The 25,990-nt window shown below is 51.4% G+C and overlaps 1 protein-coding gene across 2 annotated transcripts; it reads left to right on the forward strand.

Moving 5' to 3' along the window:
• Positions 1-169: 169 nt before the first annotated feature.
• Positions 170-23,385, forward strand: KANK4 (KN motif and ankyrin repeat domains 4). Of its 2 annotated transcripts, none has more exons than XM_056497790.1 (10): positions 170-244; positions 10,906-10,984; positions 12,009-13,823; positions 14,745-14,856; positions 15,964-16,179; positions 16,645-16,732; positions 17,071-17,290; positions 18,559-18,701; positions 20,866-21,066; positions 21,988-23,385. In XM_056497790.1, the coding sequence occupies exons 2-10, from the start codon at positions 10,969-10,971 to the stop codon at positions 22,075-22,077; spliced, it is 2,901 nt and encodes a 966-aa protein (XP_056353765.1). In that variant the 5' UTR covers positions 170-244; positions 10,906-10,968; the 3' UTR covers positions 22,078-23,385. The 2 variants fall into 2 exon arrangements, with proteins under 2 accessions (XP_056353765.1, XP_056353766.1); XM_056497791.1 differs by lacking the exon at positions 170-244 and adding an exon at positions 7,488-8,003.
• The last annotated feature ends 2,605 nt before the right edge of the window (positions 23,386-25,990 follow it).

Consider the following 25,990-nt stretch of genomic DNA (forward strand, 5'->3'; position numbering starts at 1 on the left):
CAGAAGTATAAATAAAGCGTTAAACTGAATACCGCGGGCATGGGGGAAAGTTAAAAAAAAACCCCAAAAAAACTAAGAAACCATCCCAAGCAGCAGCTTTCTGGCCGCCCCTCCCGCTCCCCGGCCCGCCCGCAGCCCGGCCCGCTGCCCGGGGGAGGGCACCGGGTCCCGCTCCGCCCCCGGGTCCGCCTCGGGTCCCTCCCGGAGCAGAGCGGGACCGCGGCGCCGAGCTCTGCCCCTGCAGGTACGGCCGGGCCGGGGAGCGGGCAGGGCTCCGGGACAGCGGGGGCAGCTCGGGCTCTGCGCCCGGGGGGGCTCGGGGCTCCGGGAGGGTGCTCGGGGTGCGCTGGGGGAGCCTCAGAGGCTGCTCCTGGGGGATGCTCAGAGGGATGCGTTGAAAGTGCTCAGGGATGCTCCAGGGTGCTCAGGGAGTGTGTGGGAGCGCTTGGGAGGGTGCGCCGGGGGTGCTCCTGGGGATGCTCCAAGGGTGCTCCGGGGGTGCTCCTGGGGATGCTCCTGGGGATGCTCCAAGGATGCTCCTGGGGATGCTCCGGGGGTGCTCCGGGGGTGCTCAGGGTTCTTGGCCCCTGGCGTGGCTGCCCAGGGGCAGAATCAGCCGTGGCTCACTCGGGACAGGAATGTTTCCAGAGCACCCCTGGCTCCGGGATGGAGGCACCGAGCGTGGCTGGGAAGCTGAGAGGGCAGGAAAGCTCCGAGCCCTGTGGGACCCCCCGAAATCACCGTGCTGGGAAGAGCCTCCAGACCCTGGGGAAGTCCCCGGAGTTGTGTTCAGCCTCAAAGCCGAACCTTAAAGCCCTGCCTAGCCATGGAGATGTGGCTCAGCCAGGCTGAGCGTGGTCTCCCCCCGCTGCCCGCAGCCTCTCCCCATTTTCTTGCTCCGTTCCAGGACGGAGCAAATCCTGGCACCGTGACTCATTGCTGGCTCTGGCCGGGGCTGTGCTCGGGTTCTCCGTGTCCCGAGCGGGCAGGGAGGGACAGGGAGGGACAGGGAGGGACAAGGACCTTTCCCTCGCAGGCAGCATCGCCCTTCCCAGGGCATTTCTGAGCAGCCCAGCTGTGCCGGGACCAGGCGTGCCCTGGGCAGCTGGGTTGGATAATCTCAGCTGAGAGTTCACGTGAGTTCAGGATGGAGGAGATAATGGTCTGGATGCTCTGAGTGTGATTTCAACATCCAGGGGTGGAAGTGGGTCTGGACTTTTCAGGGATATCTCATTTTCTGACACCTCCAGGAAGGGTTTCACTTGTCCAGAGCCACCCCAGATATTAAATATTTTAGCTGTGTTGCCCAAATGAAATTGGTGAACACCCAAAAACATTGCTCATGCAGGGCAAGGGTAGCAACCACAGCAATATGAAAAAATCAGCATTTGCCTTTGGACGTGTTTTGCAATCTTCCAGGTGTTTGATTTCAGATGGGCTAAATGGGAAAACTGATCTCTTAAATGATACCTGGGATGGTAAAGGAGGAGGGGGAACCTGGAATCTCACGTTAATCATTATTTGTCACTTTCATTGTAATATTTAAGAAGTAAATATATCTGCTGAAATGGCAGTCAGCCCGATGAGCAGGGACCTGGCTGGGGACTCTGTGGCTGAGGAGGGATCAGTGAATGGATTCATTAAAGCAGCCCTGGAGCTGGAAGATGGCATGTCAGGGAGCCTGTTGCTGCTGGAGATGAGATGTCAGGGAGTTGTTGCTGCTGTGGGCTCTGTCAGACTCCTGGTGCAGTGTCCTGTGAACAGGAAAACCATGGTCACATTGTGCTCCTCTCCAGAAAGTCCTGTTGTGAGGAAGGTTTGAGGGTGTCATCCCCTCATGCAGTGCTGGGGCTGCCCCATTCCCAGTATTTCTTTGCCACCAAGCAGGAATATGACATTGCTTCCCATCAAACAGCTCTGGCACAGGAGCCTTTCAGGAGGGAGAGGTTTGGTCTCAAAGCATTCCTTGAATCAGGAGCAGTGCTGGGATGCTGGGACACGGCTGCTGGATGAACACAGGCTCATTCACGAGCTCAGTGCCAGCTCAGGTCCCTCCGTTGGTGGTTTTACAGCTGCCAAATATTTTAAATGTCTCATTTTCACCGCTGTGTGCTGCAGCCCAACTCATCAAATCTTGAGTCTTCTCAAGGAACTTTGGGAGCAGCCACAGGGATGAGCGTGGCCCCATTGATGAGGGGAAAAAAGTCAATATGGAAAGTTATTGTATTTTCCATTTGGTGCCCCACTTGACAGGGGTGATGTGACTGTGCCTGGCTCCAGAGCAGCAGGATGCAGATTTTGGTCAATAAAACCCTGACCCCAACTCCAGGGGTGTGAAGGAGCCCATGGCTTGGGGCAGAAATCCTCACAGTGACAATGCCAGGGGAGAGCAGTGGGGAGGAATTGGCTGCAGGGTGTGAACAGCACGTGAAAAAAGAAGGTGGTGTCATTATTAGGATAATACACTGCCCAAATGGACAGTCTGATGGAGTCAGAAATGTGAAATATGGTGAAAAACCTACCCAGACACAGAGGTCTCCATCTTCAAAGTGAGAGTATCTTAAATTCATCTTTGCAGCTGGTTCTTCTCCCCATCAGGGTTGAATGTGGTACAAGTGAGAAAGCTGAAACTACTGAAACCTGAATATGTGAAACCTGAATATGAAAACTACACCAGCAATATGTGGCTGAGGCTTGGTCAAAAACCTGGAGGAAAATCCCCATTTCCTAAATGGGTGAGAGGTGGGAAATGCTGCTCTAGAGCTCCCAACTCCTGTTATCCACACAGAAATCACCAGCAGAGGAGGAAGGCGACACATCCACCCTCTCTGCAGTCCCAATCAATGAGGACAGTGGTTTCAGGTGGCCTGAAAAAGAAAAGTTCCTGTGTGAAGAGGGTTTTAAACTTGTCAAGAGTGTGATCAATCCAAGTCTTGTTGGCTCAGGTCAGAAATCGATGGGAAGTGGCTCCGGTCTCCTCGGGGATGGTGGTGGTTACCCAGGGAGGAGGAGAGAAATGCAGACAGCAGGGTTTTCCTAAAAGCACCTAAAATTTCCCACTTTGACCACGTGGGAGTTATTCAGTATCATGGCAGCAAAGCTTGACTTGTCCCAAGGTCAAGGAGTAGAAACCAGCAGCTTGGAAGGGACCAGAAACCATAGCAGGGCTTCATTGTTTTCTCTCAAAACTTGTGGGATTGAGGAAAAGACAGTAAACATTAGAAATGAGGCACCTCTGATTTTTGTCTGCCTTCTGTCTGTGGAGCACTTTTGTCTCAGGGCTTTGGGTGCTTTTTGTGATCACCTGGCTCTGGGAAAGAAAACTTCAGGGAAAACACCACAGTTTTCAAGGCAAGGGATAAAATCATGAGAATTGACCAAAGCTTTTGTGAGTCTGTGGCTGGAATGAGCTGAAGGTCAGTCAGAAAAGAGGTTATCAGAGGAGGGGGTGAATGTGATCATTTTCCCCTCCTGGTAAGCCATAAAGGAGGGGCAGAGTTTGGATATCTGATCCCTCCAGGTCTGCCCTGTCTCTAATGGAAATGCTGGCAGGAAGCTCATAACATTTATTAGACAGCAACAAGCAGCTTTAATAAAATCAGTATCCACACAGCTTTATTACAGACACTGGGAAAGGGCCTGAAATGGCTGTTTAAGTACCAAGGGCTGCACACCCGGGGCTGCTGGAGGAGATCCTCTCCTTTATGGAGTGCTGCTGGGTTCATTATTCAGCTGCCTCGTGAGCCCTCTCCCTGCAGAGCCCGGGGAGGCCCCACACGCTCCAGGATGTTTTCCATGTGCACAGCCCCCAGCTCCAGCCCCATCCGCCTCCTCCTCCGCTGCTTTTTTTTTTTTTTTTTTTTTTTTTTTTTTTTTTTTTTTTTTTTGCAGAGAGGGTAGGAGGCCAGCCTGGACCTCTCCATCATCAGCCACAAGCTGATGGGTTGCAGAGAGAGCTCGTCCCTCTCCAGCACACTCCCAAATTGCTTCCAGCTCCCAGCTCAGCTCTGGAGGTGCCCTGGGCAGGCAGCAGTAAGGGAGTTTCCTCTTGGGGTGTGATAAAATCCCAGTGCCACGGGGCACCCCTTGTCATCAGCCATGTGCTGAAACCATCCCCTGGCCCCAGGATGAAAGCTCTTCCCATAAGTAACAGGTTTTGCATCCTGAATCCAGTCCTGCTCTGCCTCAGCACGTGCTGTGGGTGGTACCAGCACAGAGGGAAGCCTGCCCAGCACCTCAGCTGGGATGGATCCAGCTTGGGAACTTTTCCTTCTGGGTGCTGTTGGGTTTGTAGCATGGTTCAGGCGTTGTCTGCTCTCCCCAATTTAGTTTTGGGTCTGCTCAGCTGCCTTCTGCCCCCTCAAGGGATGCTGTGGGGCACAGGGCAGTGGTGATGTTGTGATGCCAGACACACGTGGGAAGGTGCTGATGGGCTCCTGGGGCTCAGATCTCATCCAGCAGGAGCCCTGTTTGCTCTCACTTTGGGAAACCTCATGGCAGCAACCCCTTGCAGTGCAAACCAGGACTTTAAACTGCTTTTATTTAGCCAGGTATTTATTTAATCCCACAAAGTTTTCAAACCCCTTTTTTTTTTCCTGCTGGAGGGAAGCTCCTCCCCTGGCTGTGCCAGCAGATCACAGCAGAGATCCCACCCGTGTGCACGGCCCCAGCAGACTGCAAGGGGGTTATTTTCCTTCCTTTGCAGCAAAAACAGAAATTGAAAAATCTGCACACCAAATATTCCCCGAGAGGCCATTTTTATTCCTGCTATGTCCATTTGCAGGGACAGCTCAGCCCGTTGTTGTGCAATCCAGACCGCCTGCATGGAGCAGGTTTGGGTGTAACCCTTTGGGTGCCGAGGGCCAGCTCTGCCCCAGGGTCACCCTGAGGTGCTCCTGCCTCTCTGCCCAGCCCTGTGGGGCACATCTGGAGTGCTGTGTCCAGCTCTGGGCCCCTCAGGACCAGATGTGGCGCTCCTGGAGCAGAGGCTGTGGAGATGAGGAAGGGGCTGGAGCATCCCCGTGCCAGGAAAGGCTGAGAGAGTTGAGTCCCAAGAAGAGATGACTGAGAAGGGACCCCATCCATGGATATGAGTATCCAAAGGAAGGTGTCAGATGGACAAGGATGGAGCAGGCTCTGCTCAGTGGTGACCAGCAGTGGGACAGGAGGAATGGGCAGAAACTGATACCTGGGAATTTCCACCTGAACATGAGGCAGAACTTCTTCCCTGAGCAGATTGTGCAGAGAGGCAGTGGAGTCTCCCTCACTGGGGATATTCCAGGCCTGTCTGCTCACACTCCTGAGTAGAGCACTCTGGGATGACCCTGCTCTGGATGATCCCAGTTGTCCCTCCCAACCTGAATCTCTCTGTGATGGAGCCGTGGTGGAGAGGAGAGGGGGTGAAGCCCAGACCTGCCATCCCACAGGGATTCTGTGTGGGGAGGGGAAGGCAGCCGCCCTGCCAGCAGCCAGGGAGGCAGCAGAGGGGTGGATGGGGTGGCTCTTGAGCCACTTTGGGGCCGTCTGGTTCCTCTCATCCACGGAGCAGCTGCCAGAGCCAAGCCCCCCGGCAGCTGCGGTGCCTGATGTGAAGCAGCAGCACTTTCAGGCCATGACCTCGGTTCTCATGCTTGGGGAACAGTCTTGGTGAGCCCCTTACCCACTTCCCACCCTGCAGCAGCACCCTTGGGCAAAGCTATCAGAGGCTGGATGTAAATCCATCAAACACCACCCCATAATTAATTAATTTGCGTGTTTTGACTCCTTCCCTTCATAGCTCCCGATTAAAAGCTTATTTAAGGGGTCACAGACTTCTCCAGTTCCAAAGAGATTAAATGTGGGAACAGCTTTAGGTTGTATGTGGGTAATTGCAATGAGGAAATGCTCCAAATTAAAGCTTCCTGCTAGGTCTGTCCAGTGGGAAAACCAAGCAATTCTTTCAGAGTGACTCTAAAACCAGCATCACACAGAAATACGTGTATTTTTTCCGTCGTGCTGCTTTGCCTGGAGAACACAAGCAGCAGAATGTGCTCAGGAAGAGACACACAAGCGTAACTAAAGCAGAAGAATTCAGCAGAGAACGAGCCAGCTCTGGGCTTGGTTTGGAAGCTCAGGCTCAGTAATTGCTAGTGGAAGCAGAAAGCCACGGACACGGAGCCGTGGGACGGGGCCGCGTGGGAACGGAGGGTTTGGGAAGGGCGGCATTTCGCCGGCAGGGAGCTTAACCCATCCGTGCCTCTCTCGGGGAGAGCTGGCAGAAGGACAAGCGCTGCTGGGTCCCTGCTTCCTGCATAGGCAAAACTTGTCTGCTTCTCTTCAGATTCGTGTGTTAAAGCCGCGTTTGGGGGCTGCGGGGAGCTGGAGCAGCGCCAGCAGCTCTGCGCTCACACTGGGACAAGATGTGGTTTTCCTGCCTAGCATGAGACCCGGGCTGTGCTGCTCGCTCAGCGGTGGGAAAGGTGCAGGCACTGCTCTGTGATGGGAGTCCCTGGTGAGAGCCCCCAGCACAGCCCCAAGGGATGCCTCCACTTCCCAGGGTTTTCTTTCCCAGCCCTGGAAGGGTTTTGCAGCCCTGACCCCCTCGGTCTTTGCAGGCATGAGGTTGTTGGAAGTTCAGTGTGGGGACGGAGGGATTTGTCCCTGTTGCCAGCCTGGAGGGGCAGCAATCCAGCATGCCCGAGGGGAATGCCAATGCAGGAGCTCGGGACAGGCTTGGGATGGGCACTCTGCCCATCACTGAGCCACATGCCCAAAATCACAGAGTCACAGCCTGGCTGGGCTTGGGAGGGAAACCTTAAAGCCCTTAAATCTCATTCCACCTCTTGCTGGGGGTAGGAACACTTCCACTATCCCAGGTTGCTCCAAGCCTCATCCAACCTGACCTTGGGCAATTCCAGAGATCCAGGGGCAGCCACAGCTTCTCTGGGCACCCTGTTCCACGTGTTTGCCTTTTCCACTGCCAGCTGGAAGGTTGGATGGATAGCCAGGCAGCAGCTAACAGAACCAGGGGACACAGTCTCAAGCTGCACCAGGGGAGATATAGGTTGGATATCAGGAAAACGTTTTTCATGGAAAGAGTGATAAAGTACAGGAATGGTCTGCCCAGGGAGGTGGTGGATTCACCATCCCTGGATGTGTTTAAAAAAAGCCTGGATGTGGCACTTGGTCTAGTTGAGGTGATAGGGCATGGGTTGGACTTGATGATCTCGAAGATCTCTTCCAACCTGGTCATTCTGTGAATTCTGTGAACCCCAGAGCCAAGGGCTGGAGAGTTTGATAGGGGGAGTGCCACTGTCCCCGCCGGGGATCCCGAGGACACCGGGACACTCTGTGTCCATCCAGCATCTCCTGGGGCTGTGTATGGACACAGCGAGAGGGGCCGGAGCTGCGAGGACAAGGGCGAGGGGCTGTGCCTGCTGCACGCGTGGGAACCCGGCTCCTGGGGAGGATCTGGGGGCACGGAGCCCCTGTGCAGCTCCCCCCGGCTGCCGGCTGCGCTTCCTCGGGAGAGGCGCTCCCGGAATCGCTAATGCTCCAGCCCGGAGCGCAGCGCGCTGCGGCTGCAGCACCAGGCACAGCAGCAACGCCGCCGTTAATTATTGACCCTGCCTCCAATTATCAGCCCTGATAAGGGGGCACCCCCCGGAGAGCCCAGGCAGCACTCGGTGCTCCGTGTTTTCTGGGAATGATAACTATTCCGCGGAAAAGTAACTGGTTTTGTGCGCCGGGATTGAACTGTCCTCGCAAAGGTCACCCCAGAGCCGCGGGCTGCTCTGTTGGAAAATCAATCCCTCTTTTGTGCTCCTTGGTTTAAACTTGTATTTGCTTTCGGAGCAAGGTCACAGCTCAGCTGACCAAGTTTGTAGCTGCTGGAGCAGGCTGGGGTCCAGCCCCGCCGCGTTCGCCCGAACCCTTCGCTGCCGATCCGGCCACGGGAGAAGATGCTGTGGAGGGAGGCGAGAGCTGCCGCTCCCCGGGGGGGTTGTAGGTGCCAGCGTGAGCAGGTAACACCACAAAATGCTTTGCTAACCAGTTCTTCCTTTCACCACAAAGTGCTGGAGCCGCTGCTGCAGTGCAGGAGAGCAGACAGGCAGAGCTCACATCATGTTGTGCTACAGCTAACAGGACTGTGCTAACGTGCTGGTGGATTATCTTGTTATTTATATGCTCAGGGTTAACTGTTTCCCAGTTAAAATTACTGGCAAGATACTCTGGGAGGGTGGATTTCGTGGATATTTGTGGTGATGTGGTTAATTTGTAATTTAAATGTTTGGGGGTGTCGTGGTGCTCTCCTTCCTGCTGGCTGGGGTGGATGGGGGAGCTGCTCACATTGCCTGGCAAGTGGGATGGAGTGAAAGAAGGGTTAAATGTGAGTGTAAAGAGCCAGTGTTTGAGTCCAGGCTGGTTAAAAAGACAGTACATTGTCCCTGCAAACGGGCTGCCCCAGGGAATAAAACCACTTTGCTCTGTGCTGCTGCCTTCTCACATATTTGGCTTCTCCATTTCCATTTCTGTATGTATTTATTCCTGCCTTGAGAAGAAACAGCCTAATTCCAATCTGGATTGATCCTCCCCACAGCCTCTCTGTGTAGCAGAGGTAAAAATCAGCGATGCATGGGGAGAAAAAGAAATGTTCTTCAATTTTATTTAACAGAGAAAACTCAGCAAATACAGAACCTGATAGAGGGTCAGGCTAACAGGTTTTAGCAGGATGGAGACTCACCTAAAACTCAAATTATGGGCTGGACCCTGGGTGTAGGGGTCTGCTACTTCTGGCGGATGAGTTCATATTTTAATCTCATTTTTCTTAGGGACAGGCATGGGAGAGCAGCTGTGGGGTCCAAAGAGGCACATTTTTGGCTCTAAGCCATCTTCTCCATGCCTGAGCTGCCCCAGAGAGGACAGCAGAACATCAGCAAGCTGGCTGGGTACACTCAGCATCCTTTTATGAGGCGATTTTGAAGTAGATTGGTCAAAGGAGAGTAGTCTCACTATCAGTTTGGGCTGCAGAGTTGGGACTTGGCCAGCTCATAAATGATCCAAATAGATGTAATTATCTAGATACTAAAAACCATCTTATTCACTGGCTTTTCCCCCTTCCCTTCTGAATAAATGACCTAGAAGAGTGGAGTGTAGCTGGTCAGGCTGGAATTGGCTGCAGTCAGAAAATTAAGGGAAAGAAACAACATTTGAGAAAGAGACTGGTGTTTGTTTTGGCACGTGCTGTTCATTGGCAGGAGGAGACAGGAGGAGTTGCCCTCAGTAGAAGGAGTGTGGTTGATTGGAGAGCACATCAGGAGCTTTCCAGGAGCTCACAAGATGCTGGGTGGGCATCAGGGTGACCTTGCTGGGGCTTTGGAGAGCCTGGATGTTCTCCTTGGGCTGGGACCTTCCTGCCTTTCCATCAAGGTGTGCATTGACCACAAACATGCCCATGTGATTGACAACTAACTGTTTCTTTAAAAGGTTTTTGATCTTTCAAAGTATTTGTTACAGAATCAAAAAGTACAGAATACAGGATCCAAAAGCACAGAATACAAAAACCAGTAATTTGTTGCATAGAATGGCTTGGGTTGGAAGGGACCTTGAAGATCCCCTCATTCCATGGGCAGGGACACTTCCACTATCCCAGGTTGCTCAGAGCCCTGTCCAAGCTGGCCTTGGACACTTCCAGGGCTGTGCCAATGTTTTGTGGTAACAATCCAGCAGGATTTGACTTTGGATTTCTTAGCTGGTCTTTGGTAAAGGTCAGCTGGAGCCCCTTCGTGGGTCAGGTGTTAGAGGCCTTGCTGAGGCAAAGCTCTGCAGGCAGAGAACGAGTTCAGACTGCAGGGTTTGGTGCATGGGCTGGGTGTGAGCTCAGGCTTTGCCCTGGGAGTGTTGCATAGCTCAGGGATGCACTGGAGGAGCAGGATGGGCTTCCAAGCAGCTGTGGGACTGTCTCTGGCCAGGAACCAAACTAGATACTGTGAGGACAATCATAAACAAACAACCTACTGTTCAGGAAACTCCCACTTCATCCTCTGCAGCAGAAATTAAAACCAGACCTTCTCACTTGGAGTGCTGTTGTCCTTCTCACACCAGCCAGGGAGCCTCCTGCTGTGATGTCCCACTGCCCCAACCTCCTTCACCCTTCCCTGCCTCCTTTCTGGGCCTTTCTAAAGGATCTGGAGGAGAGAAGTTTCACCCAGGACTTTGCTTGGTTGTCCCATCCCTAATTTCTCATGCTCTTCCCATCCATGTCCATATGATGGGAAGGAGCTGGAGGGTGACACAGCCCTGAAATGATGTGAAGATCTCAGTGTTGGCTGTGGCAGGTCTCCACCTGAAGTTGTTCCCTGAGCTGAAAGCAGTTTATCTGTGGTTCAGTGCAGTTTGGTGAAGGTTCTTTTCAACAGTAGGGATGTGCTCTGAAGTAATGGCTGTCATTTGAACAAGATTCAACATAAATTTTGAATCTTTGCTTGTTATGGATTAAAAAAAAAAAAAAAAAAAAGGCCAACCATTAATTTCTCTATGTAGTTTATATCCCTGTTGTCAGGGATCTTTTATCATGTTGCATATCTCCAGCTCTCAGCAGTCAGTGGAGAGTCCCTGTGCCATCGATCCCAAGGCATCCCAAATGTCTGTCTGTCCTTGCTGGCAGTCAAACCCTCTGTAGTGCAGGGGATGTTTTATAAGGACCAGCTCCCTGGGATGTGTCTGTCAAGCACCAGTCGTTGCCTCTGGAAAAGGAGCTATTGATTTTAGCAGCTTCAAAGCCCTTGGACACCACTGGGCTGCAGAAGATGGGAAGTGGGAGGGGGATGGCCTTTGAAGACTTGCAAGGCTTTAAGGAGAGGTGAAGTTCACATGGCTGAGTGTGTTATTTTATTAAATTAAAAGTATCCATTTCTTTTCTTCAAGGGTGAAGTGACTCCTCAGCCCTTGTCAGAAGATGCTTAAGTGACAGCCCACTTAGACCCCACCATGGAGAAGACAGAAGGTATGGAGATGTTTATTTCTTCATTTATTCCTTAAAAAAAAAACCCGAGAAATTTTCTTACTATATGCTATAAATAACATGTTCTCTGTAGATGTGGGGCCAAGAGGTGAAAAATGCATTGTTCATTATTATGCAGATTTCTTAAAAACCACAGCAAAGCAGGACCCAGCTCTAGATCTGCACAAATTGTCCTCCCATGCTCTGTGACAGATTCCTGCTCTGTGCCAGATCCCTCACTGAGCTGCTCAGAGGTGCAGAGCAGTGTATGAAGGAAACAATCCATGGTGCAGAAGTTTAACTGTTGCCCCTTGAGCTGGGAATTTGGGATGTTTGCAGGCTGGAGATGGCTGTGTTAAGCCATGCTGGAGTGGGAAGCTCTGGGAGAGAGCTGCTGTTTGTGTGCTGGCTGGGTGGGCAAGCACACTGACCACATTTAGTGGTGATTTGCCTCAATTAGGAGGAGCTGAGCCGGTCACCTTGGCAGGCACGTGTTCTGCATGGCTGCAGATCTGAGCTGTCTGGGCCCTGCCTCTGCCTGGATCCAGCACTTTCAAGGAATAATTTGTGACCAGGTGAAGCAAGGCAATGATTCTCCTGCTTGGTGTGCGCTGCTTATGCCACTGAAAAGTTCAGACTAAACCAAAAGCCTTGAAAAATGTCACTGTCGTAGATTGATCCCACATTCTATAATTGAGCTGGATTTATTATCCACCAGGCAGCTCTCTGTACCTACACAGACACGTAGCTCTGCCTGCAAAACCTGCTGTTTGCTTAATTGCCAATTAGAGCCATGATTTCAGGAAATTTTTGGCTTCCTCAGTGCAACAATTACCTGATGCACCTCTGGAAAACCAGATCAGAGCTTGATGTGTGTCACTGTGTCTCTGCACAGCTTCACCACGAGCCTCCACCATAATGAGCTGCAGCCCCTGCCTGCCCAAAACTGAGATGAAAAGAGAAAAAAGCATCTCTAAATTTTGTTTTTTACAAAATTTTTTTGGGGGGGGTGTGGTTGTTTCATCAGATGGCCAGCCACTCAAACCCGACGGGGACAGGGAGCAGCCCCGCAGCCTCCCCTACTCCCTGGAGACACCCTACGGCTTCCACTTGGACCTGGACTTCCTGAAGTACGTGGATGACATCGAGAAAGGCAACACCATCAGGAGGGTCCACATCCACCGCAGAGCCAAGCAGCCCAAATTCAGCACCCTGCCCCGGAACTTCAGCCTGCCCGAGAGCGGCTCCCGCGCCTGCCCCACCGCCGCTCCCAGCAAGAGCTGGACCGCGACCTGCTCCTTCCCGCAGCGGAAATCATCCCTGGGCGAGGAGCCCCTGCGAGCCCTGCTGCCCGCCGAGACGGCCAGCGAGGAGCCGAGCTACCGCAGAAAAGCGCTGCTGGCCGAGACACGGCGGCAGGCGGGGCTGGGCTGGCCGCGGGATGCGGGGCTGGGCTGGCCGCGGGATAGCGGGATGGGATCTCATGTGGGGCTGGGATCTCCGCGGGATACCGGGATGGGATCTCCGCGGGATGCGGGGCTGAGTCGGTCACGGGATGCAGAGATGGGATACCCGCGGGATTCGGGGCTGGGATCTCCGCGGGATGCGGAGCTGGGATTTCCACGGGATGCGCTGCGGGCGCGGCCGCAGCTGCTGCGAGCCTCCAGCCTGCCCGATGCGCTGCCCCCCGGCCAGAGCCCCCCAGCTGGAGCCTCGCCCCTCCGGAGCCCCCCGCAGCACTGCCGAGACCAGGGCGGCTCGGAAAGCATCGCCCGGCGTGGCTCCGACAGCAGCGCCGTGACCCTGCCGCGGGAGATGCGCTCGGAGCAGGACGGGTCCTTGGGATCCCCCGGATCCCTGGGGCAGCCCGGCGGGGTTGTGCCGGGGCCGGGCCCCGCGCAGCCCCCCTGGCTGAACCAGCAGCTGCAGGTGGTGATGGAGAGCGGCGGCGAGGAGGGCGATGCCGCCGAGATGGGCGGGGGTGAAGCAGCCGCCCTCCAGCTGGCAGAGGAGAACGGGAGCCCTGCGGGAACGGGGCTCAGCGTGAGTGAGATGGACCTGAACGTGCTGAAGGAAGGTCAGGAGAGGGATGTGCAGGCTGGAGAGGACGAGGAGAGCGGTGATCCCCAGGCTCCTGACGCTGGGGTCACGGCGCTGAAGCAGCAGATCGCTCACCTGCAGCAGCAGCTGGCCAGGAAGAAAGAGGAGCTCGAGCAGGTCCGGGCAGTGCTGGAGCAGCAGGACCAGGAGATCCAGGAGAAGGAGAAAAGCATTAAGCTGCTGGCCAGCTGCAAAGCCGAGCTGGAAGAGCAGCTGTGCCGGGAGAAGTGCAAGGGCGGCGGGGCCCGGCCGTGCCTGGATGCGGCGGTGAACACGGAGCCCTCGCAGCCGGCAGGGCTCAGGCACGGCCAGGACAAAGCCATCGGTGTCACCATCTGCGGCAGGGAGCAGGGGCTGCCTCTGGGGCATCCTGCGGCTGCTGCTCCGAGCTTCGCCCCGCTGCGGATCCCCGAGCACAGCCAGAACCAGCAGAGCTCCGCGGCCGAGAGCAAGGCAGGCTTTGGGGAGGAGAAACCTCGGGAAGGAGCCGCTGGCCACGAGGATGTCCCGGCTGTGGACCCCATCGGGCAGTACGTGAAGAGGATCCAGGAGCTGCTGCAGGAGCAGTGGCTGTGTCTGGAGCACGGCTACCCCGAGCTGGCCAGCGCCATCAAGCAGCCAGCCTCCAAGCTCAGCTCCATCCAGAACCAATTAGTTAATTCCCTCAACTCCCTGCTCTCTGCCTACTCCTCACAAGGGCCTGTGGATAAGGAGAATTCCAACACACACTGTCAACAGTTGGGTAAATAATATTGGCATAGGCTTCCATGTGTCTGGGCCAAATATTTTCCCATTTATTCCAGTGTGGAACAGTTGTTGTCAGTCAGATCAGGAGTAGTCTGGACAAGCACGATGAGAAAGGCAAATCTCTGCACATCACAAGTTATAAATCTGACATGAAAAAAAAAGCAAACAAAAGGATGTAGGAGCTCATAAAGCAGTGGCTCATTTATATGTAGGATCAGCTTCCAAAAGCTGCCACACTGGTGGCTGTTCTATCAGATAAATTCTTTTTATTCTGATTGGACATTTCAGTTTGCAAGAATATGAGGCTGGTGTTTATCTGGGGTGAATCAGTGTGGAGTTCTCCAGAACCCAAACCAGTCAAACTAACTGAGCAACCAGGCTGGGAAAAGACCTGTCCCCACTCACAGACCTTCATCTAAAATAATTTTAGCTTACATGAAGATGGGGATTCAATGCCTGTTTACTCGGGGAGGGAGGGAAGGGACTTGCAAATAGATAAGTGACTTATTCCTTGATATATAGAAACTATTCAATGGAAATCTCATCCATGTAGTGTTATTGCAGATTTATATAGGAATTTTCCAATACATTGCTACTGGGGGAAAAAAAACCCCCAAAACCAAAACAGTATTACAAAAGTAAAATCTACGTATATTCATAGGACAAATACTTAATTCCCAGTCACTTCCTTTATATTCCCAGTCACCTGGAGATGTTTGAGACCTGTATTAAAGGTGGCAGGGCAGGCTCAGGTTGTGGCCAGCTGCATCTGTAGTTTTGCAAGACATCCAAAGACTCTCATAATATGAATTAAGGTGCTTACAGTTATGATTTGTAGCTTGTTGCTAGAGTTGGGAATAATTATTGCTATTGTGGCACACCTGCTTAATTAATCTATTATTTTGTATTTTGGTAGAAAACTCTCCAACAACAAGTCTTAAATCCATCATGAAAAAGAAAGGTTATGGTTTCCATGCAGGAGGCAATGGGACCAAAAAGAATCTCCAGTTTGTTGGGGTAAATGGTGGGTAAGCATCCATTCAGAAGATAAAAACTGCCTTTTAATGTGGAATGTCCTCTGTATCACTGGAGAAGTCATTCCTCCTCCTCCTCTTTTCCCCTCCAAACCTCCTGATTAAAAGGCCAGTTGAAATAGAGCCTCTTTTCTCCCTTGTTTAATCCAGCACTGGTAACCTGTGAGTAACCCCCTTGAGGAAAGGTGTGTTCAGAGCAGTGGGGACTGACACCCTCTGCACACCCTCCTCCTGGGGCTTCATCCAAAACCCAGCTGGGGGAGGTGGGAGGATTCCCACTGGCCTTGGTGGGTTTTGGAGGAGACAGCACAGGAGGCTGCAACCTGTCCCCAGCAGTTGGTTCAGGGCCTGGGAAAAGACTTTTTTGGTAAATAAGGAATAACCTTGGGGTGAAGGAGACTTTAGGTTGTGCTCCCCATTCCTCCAGCACTCCTTGGTCTGTGAGCTGAGCGGGTTCAGCATCTCCTGCTGGGGTGACCTGCTGGCATGAGGAGGGCAGGACACGTGTTTGTCCCTGGGCTGTGTGTCCCAGAGCTGTGTGCCACTCTGGCTGCTGCTTTCTGCCCACATCCTGCTCCTCTGAGTGCCCAGCTGCTGCAGTTCCTCACTCCAGAGGTGTCCAGCTGCTTCTGCCAAATGGGGACAGCCTGTAGGGACTGGAGGATCTTGATTACTCTGAGGAAAGTTCTGGGGTGCATCAGAGTGACTGTTTTGTGGAAGATATTATTAATACTGGTGCTTTTAGAGGACCAGAGGAGAGATCTGTGTCAGGGCTGCTGGGATGGTGGATTCAGCCTGTGCAAACACAGCTTTTGTCTCCTGCTCCTCGAGGCTGCTGATGCCACCCTGCAGCTCCAGCCTGGCTCTGTGTGATGGACATCCCTCCAAACCCTGAAGTAACCCTGCCTGCTGCTCATTAACTGCTTCTGTCACACTCCTGCTGCTTGAGGAGCCAAACCAAGACTAACCCCGACTGCAGCTGTGGCTCAGACCTTTTAACCTGCTGCTTGTCACTCTGGGCTTTCCCCCAAGGCCCATTGGAGCCAGTGAGCCTTGGTCAGGCTGGGCAAGGAGGGAGTAACGTGTGCTGTCCTCAAATAGCTACGAGACAACGTCAAGTGAAGACTCGAGCTGCGAGGACAGCGACAGCGACACCGAGACCGAGGGCAGAGCTGGGGATGTGGAGCCTGAGGAGGCTGGAAGGGAGAACAAAGGGGCTTCCTCGGGCCAGAAGAGTGAGGATGATGCTGATGGTGATGAAGATGGGCAGGAGGAATCAGCAGGAGCAGCCCCCTGCTCTCAGCACCAGGCTCACAGGTAAGCAGGACACCTCGCTGCAGGGCTGGGTTTCTGCTCGGGGGAGCAGCAGGGCAGGGAAAAGGCTCTAAAGGGAGAAATATTTCCTGAGTTACTGCAGAATCTAATGGGGATTGATTCAGGCCTTGCTCTTGACACTGAGTCATGTCTGGTGAGTTAGCTCATTTCTCTCACAGAAAGTTTTTTGGTGAAGTTCTTTGCAGGTTCAGGAAGATTTTTTCCCCCCACCTTAAGGATTTTTGTGATGAAGTTGACCACACAAATATTTGACTCTGGGCTTAAACCTTTGCTTAGCTTTGTACTTAAAATCTGTGTCAAGTCAATGGGACAACTTGTGTCCAATAATTTAAACACTTAAATGTGTTGAACATATTCCAACCTAATCTGCCTCTGTTCTCCTACTTGGTTCAATACCTCCTGCAAGTCCTGTCCCATGGTGGATTTACAAAAGTCTTTTCCTTTTAGATGCAAACCCTCTGAAGATTTCCTTGCTGCCTGCCAGCTCCTCAGTGAACACCTCCCAGAAATCAGGAGCACAAGCAACAAACATCTGGTACAGATATTTCCCAATCCCATTTCATGCTCTCTGCTCACTTTAATGGAGATTATCCCAATGGCACATTGCAGGCTGTGCCCTGGACAGCTCTGTGAGGAGAGGGGGGTGAGGTGACATCTGAGTCAGTTTTAAAACAGCCAAAAAAGAAAGGAAGAGAGGGAGGAAAAAAAAAAAAAAAAAGTAAGATGAAGGCTTTGTGTGGTTACTCATCCAATTTACCACAGGAAATTCCTTTCCTCCTGAAGCTGTAGCAGCAGTCTCAAACCCACAAGCTAAGAGCTGCTGGGGCTGGGGCAGGGACAGTGACAGTGACAGTGCCACCTTGGTGTTTGCAGCAGCCCGTGCTCGCCTCCATCTCCCAGGAGTGGTTCCAGGTGTCCAGCCACAAGTGCTCCAGCCCAGAGGTGGTGGCAGAGTACCTGGAGGTGCTGGGGGACATCCAGCCCCAGCTGCTGGAGGCTGTGGTGAACCTGCCTGACAGGAATGGCAACACTGCCCTGCACTACAGCGTGTCCCACTCCAACTTCCCGGTGGCAAAGCTCCTGCTGGACACAGGTGGGAATGGCCACACTGCTCTGGGGCAGGGCTGGGGATGGCTCTTGCCAAGGGGCTGTGGTCCCATAGGGATGCATGCACAGGGAACAGGGGTGTGGGCAGTGCTGGACATGGCAAACACTCAAAGGGGGTCAGGATCCCCCCAGGGAGCTCAGCCAGGAGCAAAGGAGGTGGGACAGACGTGGGGCTGAGGATCAGCAGCCTGCAGGGGCCCCTTCCAGGACACAGACAGGAAAAACCCAAGGGGTTTTGGGTTTGGGGCCCAAGGTCCATCCAAAACACAAGGATGGGGCTGAGGTGTGTCCATGAGGACCAGCATCCTCCCCATAGCTCAGCTCTGGGCCCATGGATGCAGTTGGGGGTCCCAGCTGAGGCTCTCAGGGACATCAAGGCTCATTAGTTCCCTCACACATCTTGAGGGCTTTGCAGCCTGGCTTTGGGGATGGCTCTGGGTTGCTGTATCCAAAGGGATGTCCCTCATGGCTCTATGAGGGTGGGATGAAGTGGATCCCCAGCTTCTTGCAGCAGCCAAAGCCACGTCATGGTCACAGACCCCTGTGAGCATAGAAACTCCCCCAGCACTGCAGAAAAACTCCCATGGTAAACTATTGAACTTTCATCTTGTGTTGCAATGAAAGAACAAAAATCTCAGCTGAGCTTGTACAGGGCAAAAATGTGCTCGTGCTCTGAGAGAACAGAGGCACTTTGGCCTTTTCTCATGGGCCAGACAATCCATGAAATGTTTGGGAAATGGCAGATTATCATACACATCTATAACCCGATTGTTGCTGCAGAGAGGGAAGGGTTTGAGGCAGCTGGCTGCTCAGGGCAAGGCTGGACCTGAGCCCTCACTCTCAGACACAGCTCATTCCTTGTGGTGGAGCTGGATTTGGGCTCTTGGAAGTGAAAAATGAGTGAAATGGGGCCAGGATGTTTTCCACGCCCGTTGGTGATGGGCGTCTCTCTGCTGCTGCCTTGCTACAGCAGCCAAAGCAAACAGCCCACAGCATGTGCTCCAGGCATTCATTATCCCCTCTAATTTCTGTTTGTTGTGGCCTTCAGAGTTAATTGAGTTGACCTCAACAGTTGTAATGAACTGTAGCACCAGGGGCCGTTTCACAAGCCTGGATGTTTAAAACAGATCAATCCCCATTCCTGTGTCATTGTGGAACAACTCCTTTTTCTGGGAATATAAGATTCCACAGGTTGTGTGACTCCCTCTTCCCTCTGTGTTCCCTCTTGTGATGCCCATGGCTGCATCCCTGCAGGGATGTGCTGCCTGGACCTGCAGAACCGTGCTGGCTACACGCCCGTGATGCTCACGCCTCTGGCGGTGCCCGAGACCCGCCAGGACATGGAGGTGGTGATGAGGCTGCTGAAGGAGGGGGATGTCAACCTCAGAGCTGCCCAGGTGTGTGCCAGGAGACACAGGGACAGTAACTCGGGGTGCTTACAGGCTGCAGGTGTGGGGTTGGAGGTGCTGCTTCCCAAATGTTCCACAAGTCACCTCGGCTGAGCTGGGAAGGGGAGTGACAGCTGGGGGGAATGGAGAAACTAAAAAAGGCTGGAAATTCTGCAAACAAGCTTTTCTGAGGTAAAAATCAGGGGTGGCACCAGGGAGGAGCAGCAAGGGGTGAACCCCAGGGCATGGGAGCCCCAGGTTTGCTGGTGAGCTCCATCAGAGTCACACACTTTGGATCAGGGATGAGAGTGCCCTCATCCATCTCTGCTCCCAAACTGCTGTCAAAGTTAGTCCAGATCTGAATTAAACTGCCCAGGAGGATTTGGGGAACCCACATTTGGGGACAGTTTGGCCATGCTGCTGCAAGGACCTCCCACAAGTGATCAGGTGCCTCTCACAGCATCTGCTGAGAAACCACAGTGTGATTTCATAATAACATGAAATAGGGTGCAATATTAATAGGGATTATTATCATGTATGTACCATGCAATAATAATGTGCAACATTGTGCTGTGTGGTTATGGGATGTGGGTTCATGCTGGGTTAGATTTGTTGATCTTAGAGAGCTTTGCAAATCTAAATTATTCTATACATATTATTATTATTATTATTATTATTATTATTATTATTATTATTATTATTATTATTATTATTATTATTAGTGAGGTTACGACCTCCAGTGCTCTCGGCACCAACTTTGTCAGGTTATCTTAAATGAGTGAAGCAGCTAATGGTTGCTGCAAAGTTATTTACTGCAGAAGCACATCAGTCTCAAAAGGCACAGTCACACACATCAAAGTCCAGACTGGTTTTGGTTTAGAGTCCCAAGTAGAAGCAGAAGCTGCTCCCTGAGGTCCCAGTGGGGCAGTTGCTGTGGCAGCTCCTCTCTTCTTCTTGGGTGTTGATGGCAAACAAAAGCAGAAAAGCAATGGCAGAAAAAGCAGAAAAGGTGGTGGCAAAAAGCACCAGTTCTTCCCAATGCACACTCTGATATAGAATCTTCCCAACAAGCTGGGACACAAGCTGGGACCAGCACTCCTTAACCTATTAGAATTCCAGTTTCTTAACACACCAGGTTTTGTACAGACTGTGCATCCAACCTGTCTTGTTCTATCTGAAAATTGTCAGCAATATTCTTAACTATAGCTCTGTTATGTCTAAGCACTGTCTACAACCACAGTCCTGGAGCCTCCACTGAAAACATCAACATGTTTTTCAGCCTTCACTAGAACTCACACTGCTACTTTGGTATCTAAACCTTTTACTCACTAAAAGCATTAGAGCTCACACTAAACTTACTGACTCACTTACTTATTCTAAAACTTAAACTTACACTAAAACTTACGCTTAAACCTCTGCTTAAACTTCTACATTGTGTGTGAGTGGCTTGATACACTTCAATCCATCCAAAGGCTTTGATTCAATCCCTGCACTCTGATTCCTCCCTGAAGGATTCAGAGAATCCCCTAACTCACTGACTCCAACAATAATACTAATACTAATACTAATACTAATACTAATACTAATACTAATACTAATACTAATACTAATACTAATACAAATGCTAATGCTAATACTAATACTATACTAATACAATACTAATACTAATAATTATTATTATATAAGTATAATAAATAAAAATAAAAATAAAAATAGAAATTATTGTATAAATCTAATATAATAATAAATGAAAATAAAAATTATTAATAATAATTAAATAAATAGAATACAATAATAAATAAAAATTTTTAAATAATTATTATATAAATCTAATGTATTAATAAACAACAATAATAAAAATTAATAATAATTATTAAATAAATATAATACGATAATAAATAAAAACAAAACAAAAAATAAAAATAAATAAATATAGTATAATAAATAATAAAATTTAAATATTTTATTATTATTATTATTATTATTATTATTATTATTATTATTATTATTATCATCATCATCATCATCATCATCATCATCATCATCATCATCATTATTATTATCATTATCATGATCATTATTGTTGTTGCTGTTGCTGTTGTTATGTTATCCCTGGCAGCCTGAGCAGGCAGGAGGTGTCAGGGGGTGCTGAGCTGTGCCTGTCACCCTGCAGGGGGGTCAGACTGCCCTGATGCTGGGGGTGAGGCACGACAGGGACGACATGGTGCGAGCGCTGCTGTCCTGCCGGGCCGATGTCAACCTGCAGGACGAGGAGGGGAGCACGGCCCTGATGCTGGCCTGCCAGCAGGGCAACGCTGACATGGTCAGGCTGCTGCTGGCCCAGCCGGGCTGCCAGGTCACCCTGACTGACAAGGTGAGGCTGCTCAGCATCCCCGGGGGACAGGGGGACGCTCAGCTGGGAGCTCGTGTCCCTGTGATTGTGAGCAGAGGCTGGGCAGGAATGAAGGAATAAAGCAGGATTTATTAAAAGGATTCACCTTGGGCAGTGCAAGAGCCTGGCCGTGGCTACACCCAAGAGGGACCCTGAGTTTGCACACTTTTATCAGTTCTGTTCCATCTTGGGGTTCACTGTCCAATCCCAGCTCCAGGCTCTGCAGTCCCACCCTCCCAGATTCTCTCCCCAATTCTCTCTGTTTGCACTTTTTGGGGCTGAAGCTGCAGCATGTCCTTGGTTCTGGGCTGGACAAGGATTGTTTTGTGTGACTGAGCTGGGAGGAGAACTTGTGACACTTTATATGAAGTTCAGAGTTACACACAAATGCAGTGCAGAATCTGGAAAATATGAAAGCTCAAATTTAAGGCATCCCCAAGGGGTGGGTTTTAATAGAAGGTGTGGTTTCAGTCCATTTTCTAACCAGGGCACTGCTTTTAGGAGGGTACCCCTGATTGTGGTGCTGCTGTGCCATGGATGGGGTGGCTGTGACAGCATCCTGCATCCCAGCCATAGGGATGGAGCATTGGTGTAACCCTAAAAAACCTAGATGAAATCCTGGGCATGGGGAACCAGCAGAGCAGAAATCAGCAGCAATTAACTCCTCCCTGAGAAAGGAGCCTCTGTGGGATGGGGCTGGGTGGAAATTCCTCCTGTGGGCCACAGGGCTGTGTTTGGAATGATGGAACTACTTTGTGATTAAGCTGTAATTTAATCTGAGGCACACAGGGGGGCACAGGGGCTCTCTGGGCTGGGTTTGGGGCCCAAGGGGAGGTTGGGATGGTGTCTCACTGTGAGCTGGGGGATGGCAGGTTGGTGCTGTCTCACTGCTGTGTCCTGCAGGGAGGGAACTCAGCACTGTCGCTGGCCCATGGGGACATCGCCGCTCTCCTGCGCGCCCACGTGGAGCTCAGCCCGTCCCTGACTGTGTGACACGGCCAGGACAGGCCAGGACAGGACACTGCCAGCAGCACAGAGCAGACAGGAGCTGGGAGCCCTCAGCTCTGTGTGACACTGCCAGCACAGACCAGGACCCCCTGCACCCCCTGAGGGATGCTCCCTGTCTGATTCTCCTCACTCACACCCCTCAAACAACTCCAGGCTCTCCCATCCCGGGGCAGATTTGGCAGGTGAGCCACCAAAACCAATGAGAAAAGCACATTAGAACAGCAATACTTAGTCCTGTGTAACCTGAGGTTATGGGTGTCCTCTTAATCAACTGCTTAGCTGCTTCTCAGTTAACTTGTAAGTTTGTGTCCTAATATTTATTATCAGCTCTTCTGTGAGTAGTGGCAGGCAGCGATTACTCAGTGTAAGTAACAACAAACACAAGCTGGATGGATTGTGGAGAGCATAAAATCCTATTTCTGTTTGCTTCTGTGGGTCTGATGTAAGAATTAAAAATTAATGCTCTAGGAAAATATTTGAGTATGCCAGACCCAAACACACAGACATTGTTTTGCCTGGATTTGGAATTACCATATGGCTGTTATTTTCCCCTAATTAAGTTTGAGCTAACGGGGAAGCTCAGCCCACTGACAGGCTGGGCATTCCCAGCACTGGAAGATCCCAGCAGATTCCCATCCCAGGGTGTGGTAATGTTGTCCAAGAGCTCTGTGGAGTGGCTTTGCTGGTAGATGCCTTTTGGACCAGAGTTTGCTCTTTGCTTTGCCTCTGCTCAATTTGATTTTTTTTTATTTTCAGTTTGAATCCCAAACTCCTCCTGCAAAGCCAACTCATGATTTGGCTGCTGGAATTGGGTCTGCCCCACCATGGAGCACCCACAGGGTCCAGCTCCACCTCAAATCAGGGTTTTTTTCTTAAATCCTTCTGTTTCTGACAGAGAGGGAACCAGGCCTCAGGCCCCACTTTTCCAAGCATCCTTGTTTTGCTGCATCAGGACCCCTTTGGCTTTGGTGGAGCAAACCCTGATTGGCTAATTACTTTTTTTTTTTTTTTAATGAGCAGGAGTAAATTCCAGACCCCTCTTGTTGTTTATTAGTCAGTTCACATCCTGACAAAATGTCTCTTGAGCTGCCTTGAGCCCCCATCCTTGCAGGGAGGGAAGAACAGCCCTGACCTCTGCTTTCCATGGAAATCTGCCATCTGCTCAATTTTCTTTCCTTTCTTAACGTTTTCAATCCACAGCATTCACTATCTCAAACTTCTATCTGCCCTTTTTTTTTTAAATCTATATCCCAAAATGCCTCCTTTATGTATAAATAAAATGAATTAAACTTTTCCCTGTGTGTGTGTGTTCCTGTCCCCATGGCTGTGGCTTTTCTGGGTGACTTCCCACACCTGCACAGCTCCAAACCAGCCATTTCTGAGGTTTTTCTTATCAGTGACACCTCCCCAATCCCCAGAGGGGTTCCCTACACAGATATGGCAAGGTGGGATATTTTTTGCAGGAATTCCCCCAATTTGTGTACAAAAGCCAGCATGGGCATCTCTGCCAGGCCCAGCTGCAAACAAAAAGAGCCATAACACTGTTTTTGGACAGTTTTCATTGAGTTTTTTTTTCCTTGACAGCTCTTGCAGAGAGGAATTTTCCTGCTCCTTCCCTGAGGAAGGTAAAGGTCTGGCTTCAGCAGAATAAATGTGGGAGATTTTCTGCTGAACATCAGGGTGGATTTGGGAAGTGCCTGCCCCCTCCTCGATTTGGGGACAGGGTGGTACTCCAGAGTTTGCTGCCTTCCCCTGCATCCCCAGGATGTTTATTTTCATTCCTGTGCCTCATATTTCCTCTTTGCCCCTCAAACCATGTCCCCAGGGAGGAGCAGGATGATCCTCCTCTGCTCCCATGGGCCCTTGTGAGGGATCATGGATGGGCTGATGCTGCCCCTGCCATCTCCCAGTGCCCAAAATTCCTGCTGTCAAAGCACCAGATTGCACAAAAAAAAAAAAAAAAAAATCATCTGTGGGATCTCAGTGCCACAAAGAGCCAGAGCCAGCCTTAATTTATATATTCCAGTGTCACTGTAGAGATCAAACTAAATATAGGCAAGGAGAAACACACCCCCAGTGTGAGCACTGTGCAGGACAAATGGAGACAATTAAGTCACAGCAAGGAAAGGAATTAATCTAATGATCTTTACAGGCTCAGCAGCCCATCAGCAAGGAGCTCAGCTGAACATGATTTTTCCACTCTCCTTATGGGCATTCCCAGTGTGTCCCTTTCTTTTTCTGCAAGGAGAGGAGAGGGGACCCTGAGGGTCTCATGTGAAGCACCTCAGGGGTCAGGCAAAGCCAGTTTGTTCAGCTTTGATAGGATGAGAGAGCTGGGGATGGAGAGAAGGATCCAGGGAGAGCTCAGAGCCCCTGGCAGGGCCTGGAGGGGCTCCAGGAGAGCTGGAGAGGGGCTGGGGACTGGGATGGGGGGACAGGACACAGGGAATGGATTCCCAGAGGGCAGGGATAGAGATCAGGGATAAATTCTCTGTGAGGGTGGGGAGGCCCTGGCACAGCTGTGGCTGCCCCTGGATCCCTGGAAGTGTCCAAGGCCAGGCTGGAACAACCTGGGACATGTCCCTGCCCATGTCAGGGGGATGGAACTGGAGGAGCTTTTAAGGTTCCTTCCAGCCCAAACTATTCCAGGATCCATCCAAAGGAAAAAAAAAAACATCTCTTGAGATGATTATCAGCCAGAACCTGCCCCATCAGCAGCTTGGACAGTGTCAGTGCAGCAACCCTCAGCAGAATTTAATGTTCTTAGAAGAAGCAGAAGTCTCAGCAGCAAAGGCAGATCTGTTTCTGCAGGGGCAGCGTGTTGGGCACAGCGACTGCTGCTCTGCTCTGGGGTCTGTGGGGCCAAGCTGCCCCTGTTCTGTCCCACAGCTCGGTGTGGAAGGGACAATTTGCCCTGTTTTTGCCAGGATGGAAGGCAGTTATCAGCAGGAGTGAGATGGGCCATGATTTCCTTTCCTAGAAACCTCCTGTCACTGTACCCAGGTGTGTCCTTTTTGCAGCACATCCCTGTTCCCAGGAAAGAGCCAGCTCAGAGTCTGGGAGTCTGTCTTTCCTGGGCTGGCTGAGAAGATGGAGCATCCTCAGAGCATCCCTGGGGGCAGCTCCTCTGGCTGGGCTGCAGAAATGCAATATTTTGTCAACTGCTCCATCTAGTGCCATTTCAGCAGAAAAAGCACCCAGAGCACAACACTGAGAGCTGTGCTGGGGCCTGGGCAGCTTCCCCTGCCTGGTCTCTGCAGTGGGTCCAGGAGGATGTGCAGAACCCAGCCCTGGTCCAGTGCTCACCCTGCAGACCCAGGAATCCTTGCCCTGCTTTTCTCATCCTTCTCAAAATGGGATTATAAACACTTGCCTGGAAACACCTGCCCTGGAAAACATAACATTCCTTATGAGCTCTTTAGCTGTTTAGGAACCCCTGAGGCTGGATCAGGCTTGGAGCCTGAACCTGGGGTGGGGGGAGGTGTCCCTGCCTGTGGCAGGGGATGAGCTTTAAGGTCTGTCCCAACCCAAACCATTCTGGGGTTCTGTGATCCTAATAGAGGGAATAAAGAGTTTATTTCCACTGCATATTTTCCCTTTTTGTGCAGGAATTGGGACTAAACTCTGCCTCACTCCCACCAGACCTGGGAAGGTGCAGAGCCCTCAGAGCCCACCTGGAAAAGGCTAAAACAAACTTTTCCATTTGGGATGCTGAAGAACACGGATCTCTCTGATCTGCTGCCATCCTGCAAGGTGCAGCTGTCACAGGAATGTGCATTTTGGGGAACAAACCCTACCAAGAGGGGTAACAACCACCAGGGCAGTGTTTGTTTAACCAGGACATCAACCCTGAATTCCTGACGCAGATGTGTGAACCTGTGGAGAAAGATGAAAATGG

Source organism: Oenanthe melanoleuca, chromosome 8, assembly GCF_029582105.1.
Source record: "Oenanthe melanoleuca isolate GR-GAL-2019-014 chromosome 8, OMel1.0, whole genome shotgun sequence".
Classification (NCBI taxonomy): domain Eukaryota; kingdom Metazoa; phylum Chordata; class Aves; order Passeriformes; family Muscicapidae; genus Oenanthe; species Oenanthe melanoleuca.

Bases quoted from the DNA above. Each gene is read 5' to 3' on its own strand.
- KANK4 (XM_056497790.1), top strand. The intron at 17,291-18,558 runs GTGGGAATGGCC...GCATCCCTGCAG, and splicing joins AAAGCTCCTGCTGGACACAG to GGATGTGCTGCCTGGACCTG. The intron at 18,702-20,865 runs GTGTGTGCCAGG...GTCACCCTGCAG, and splicing joins TCAACCTCAGAGCTGCCCAG to GGGGGTCAGACTGCCCTGAT.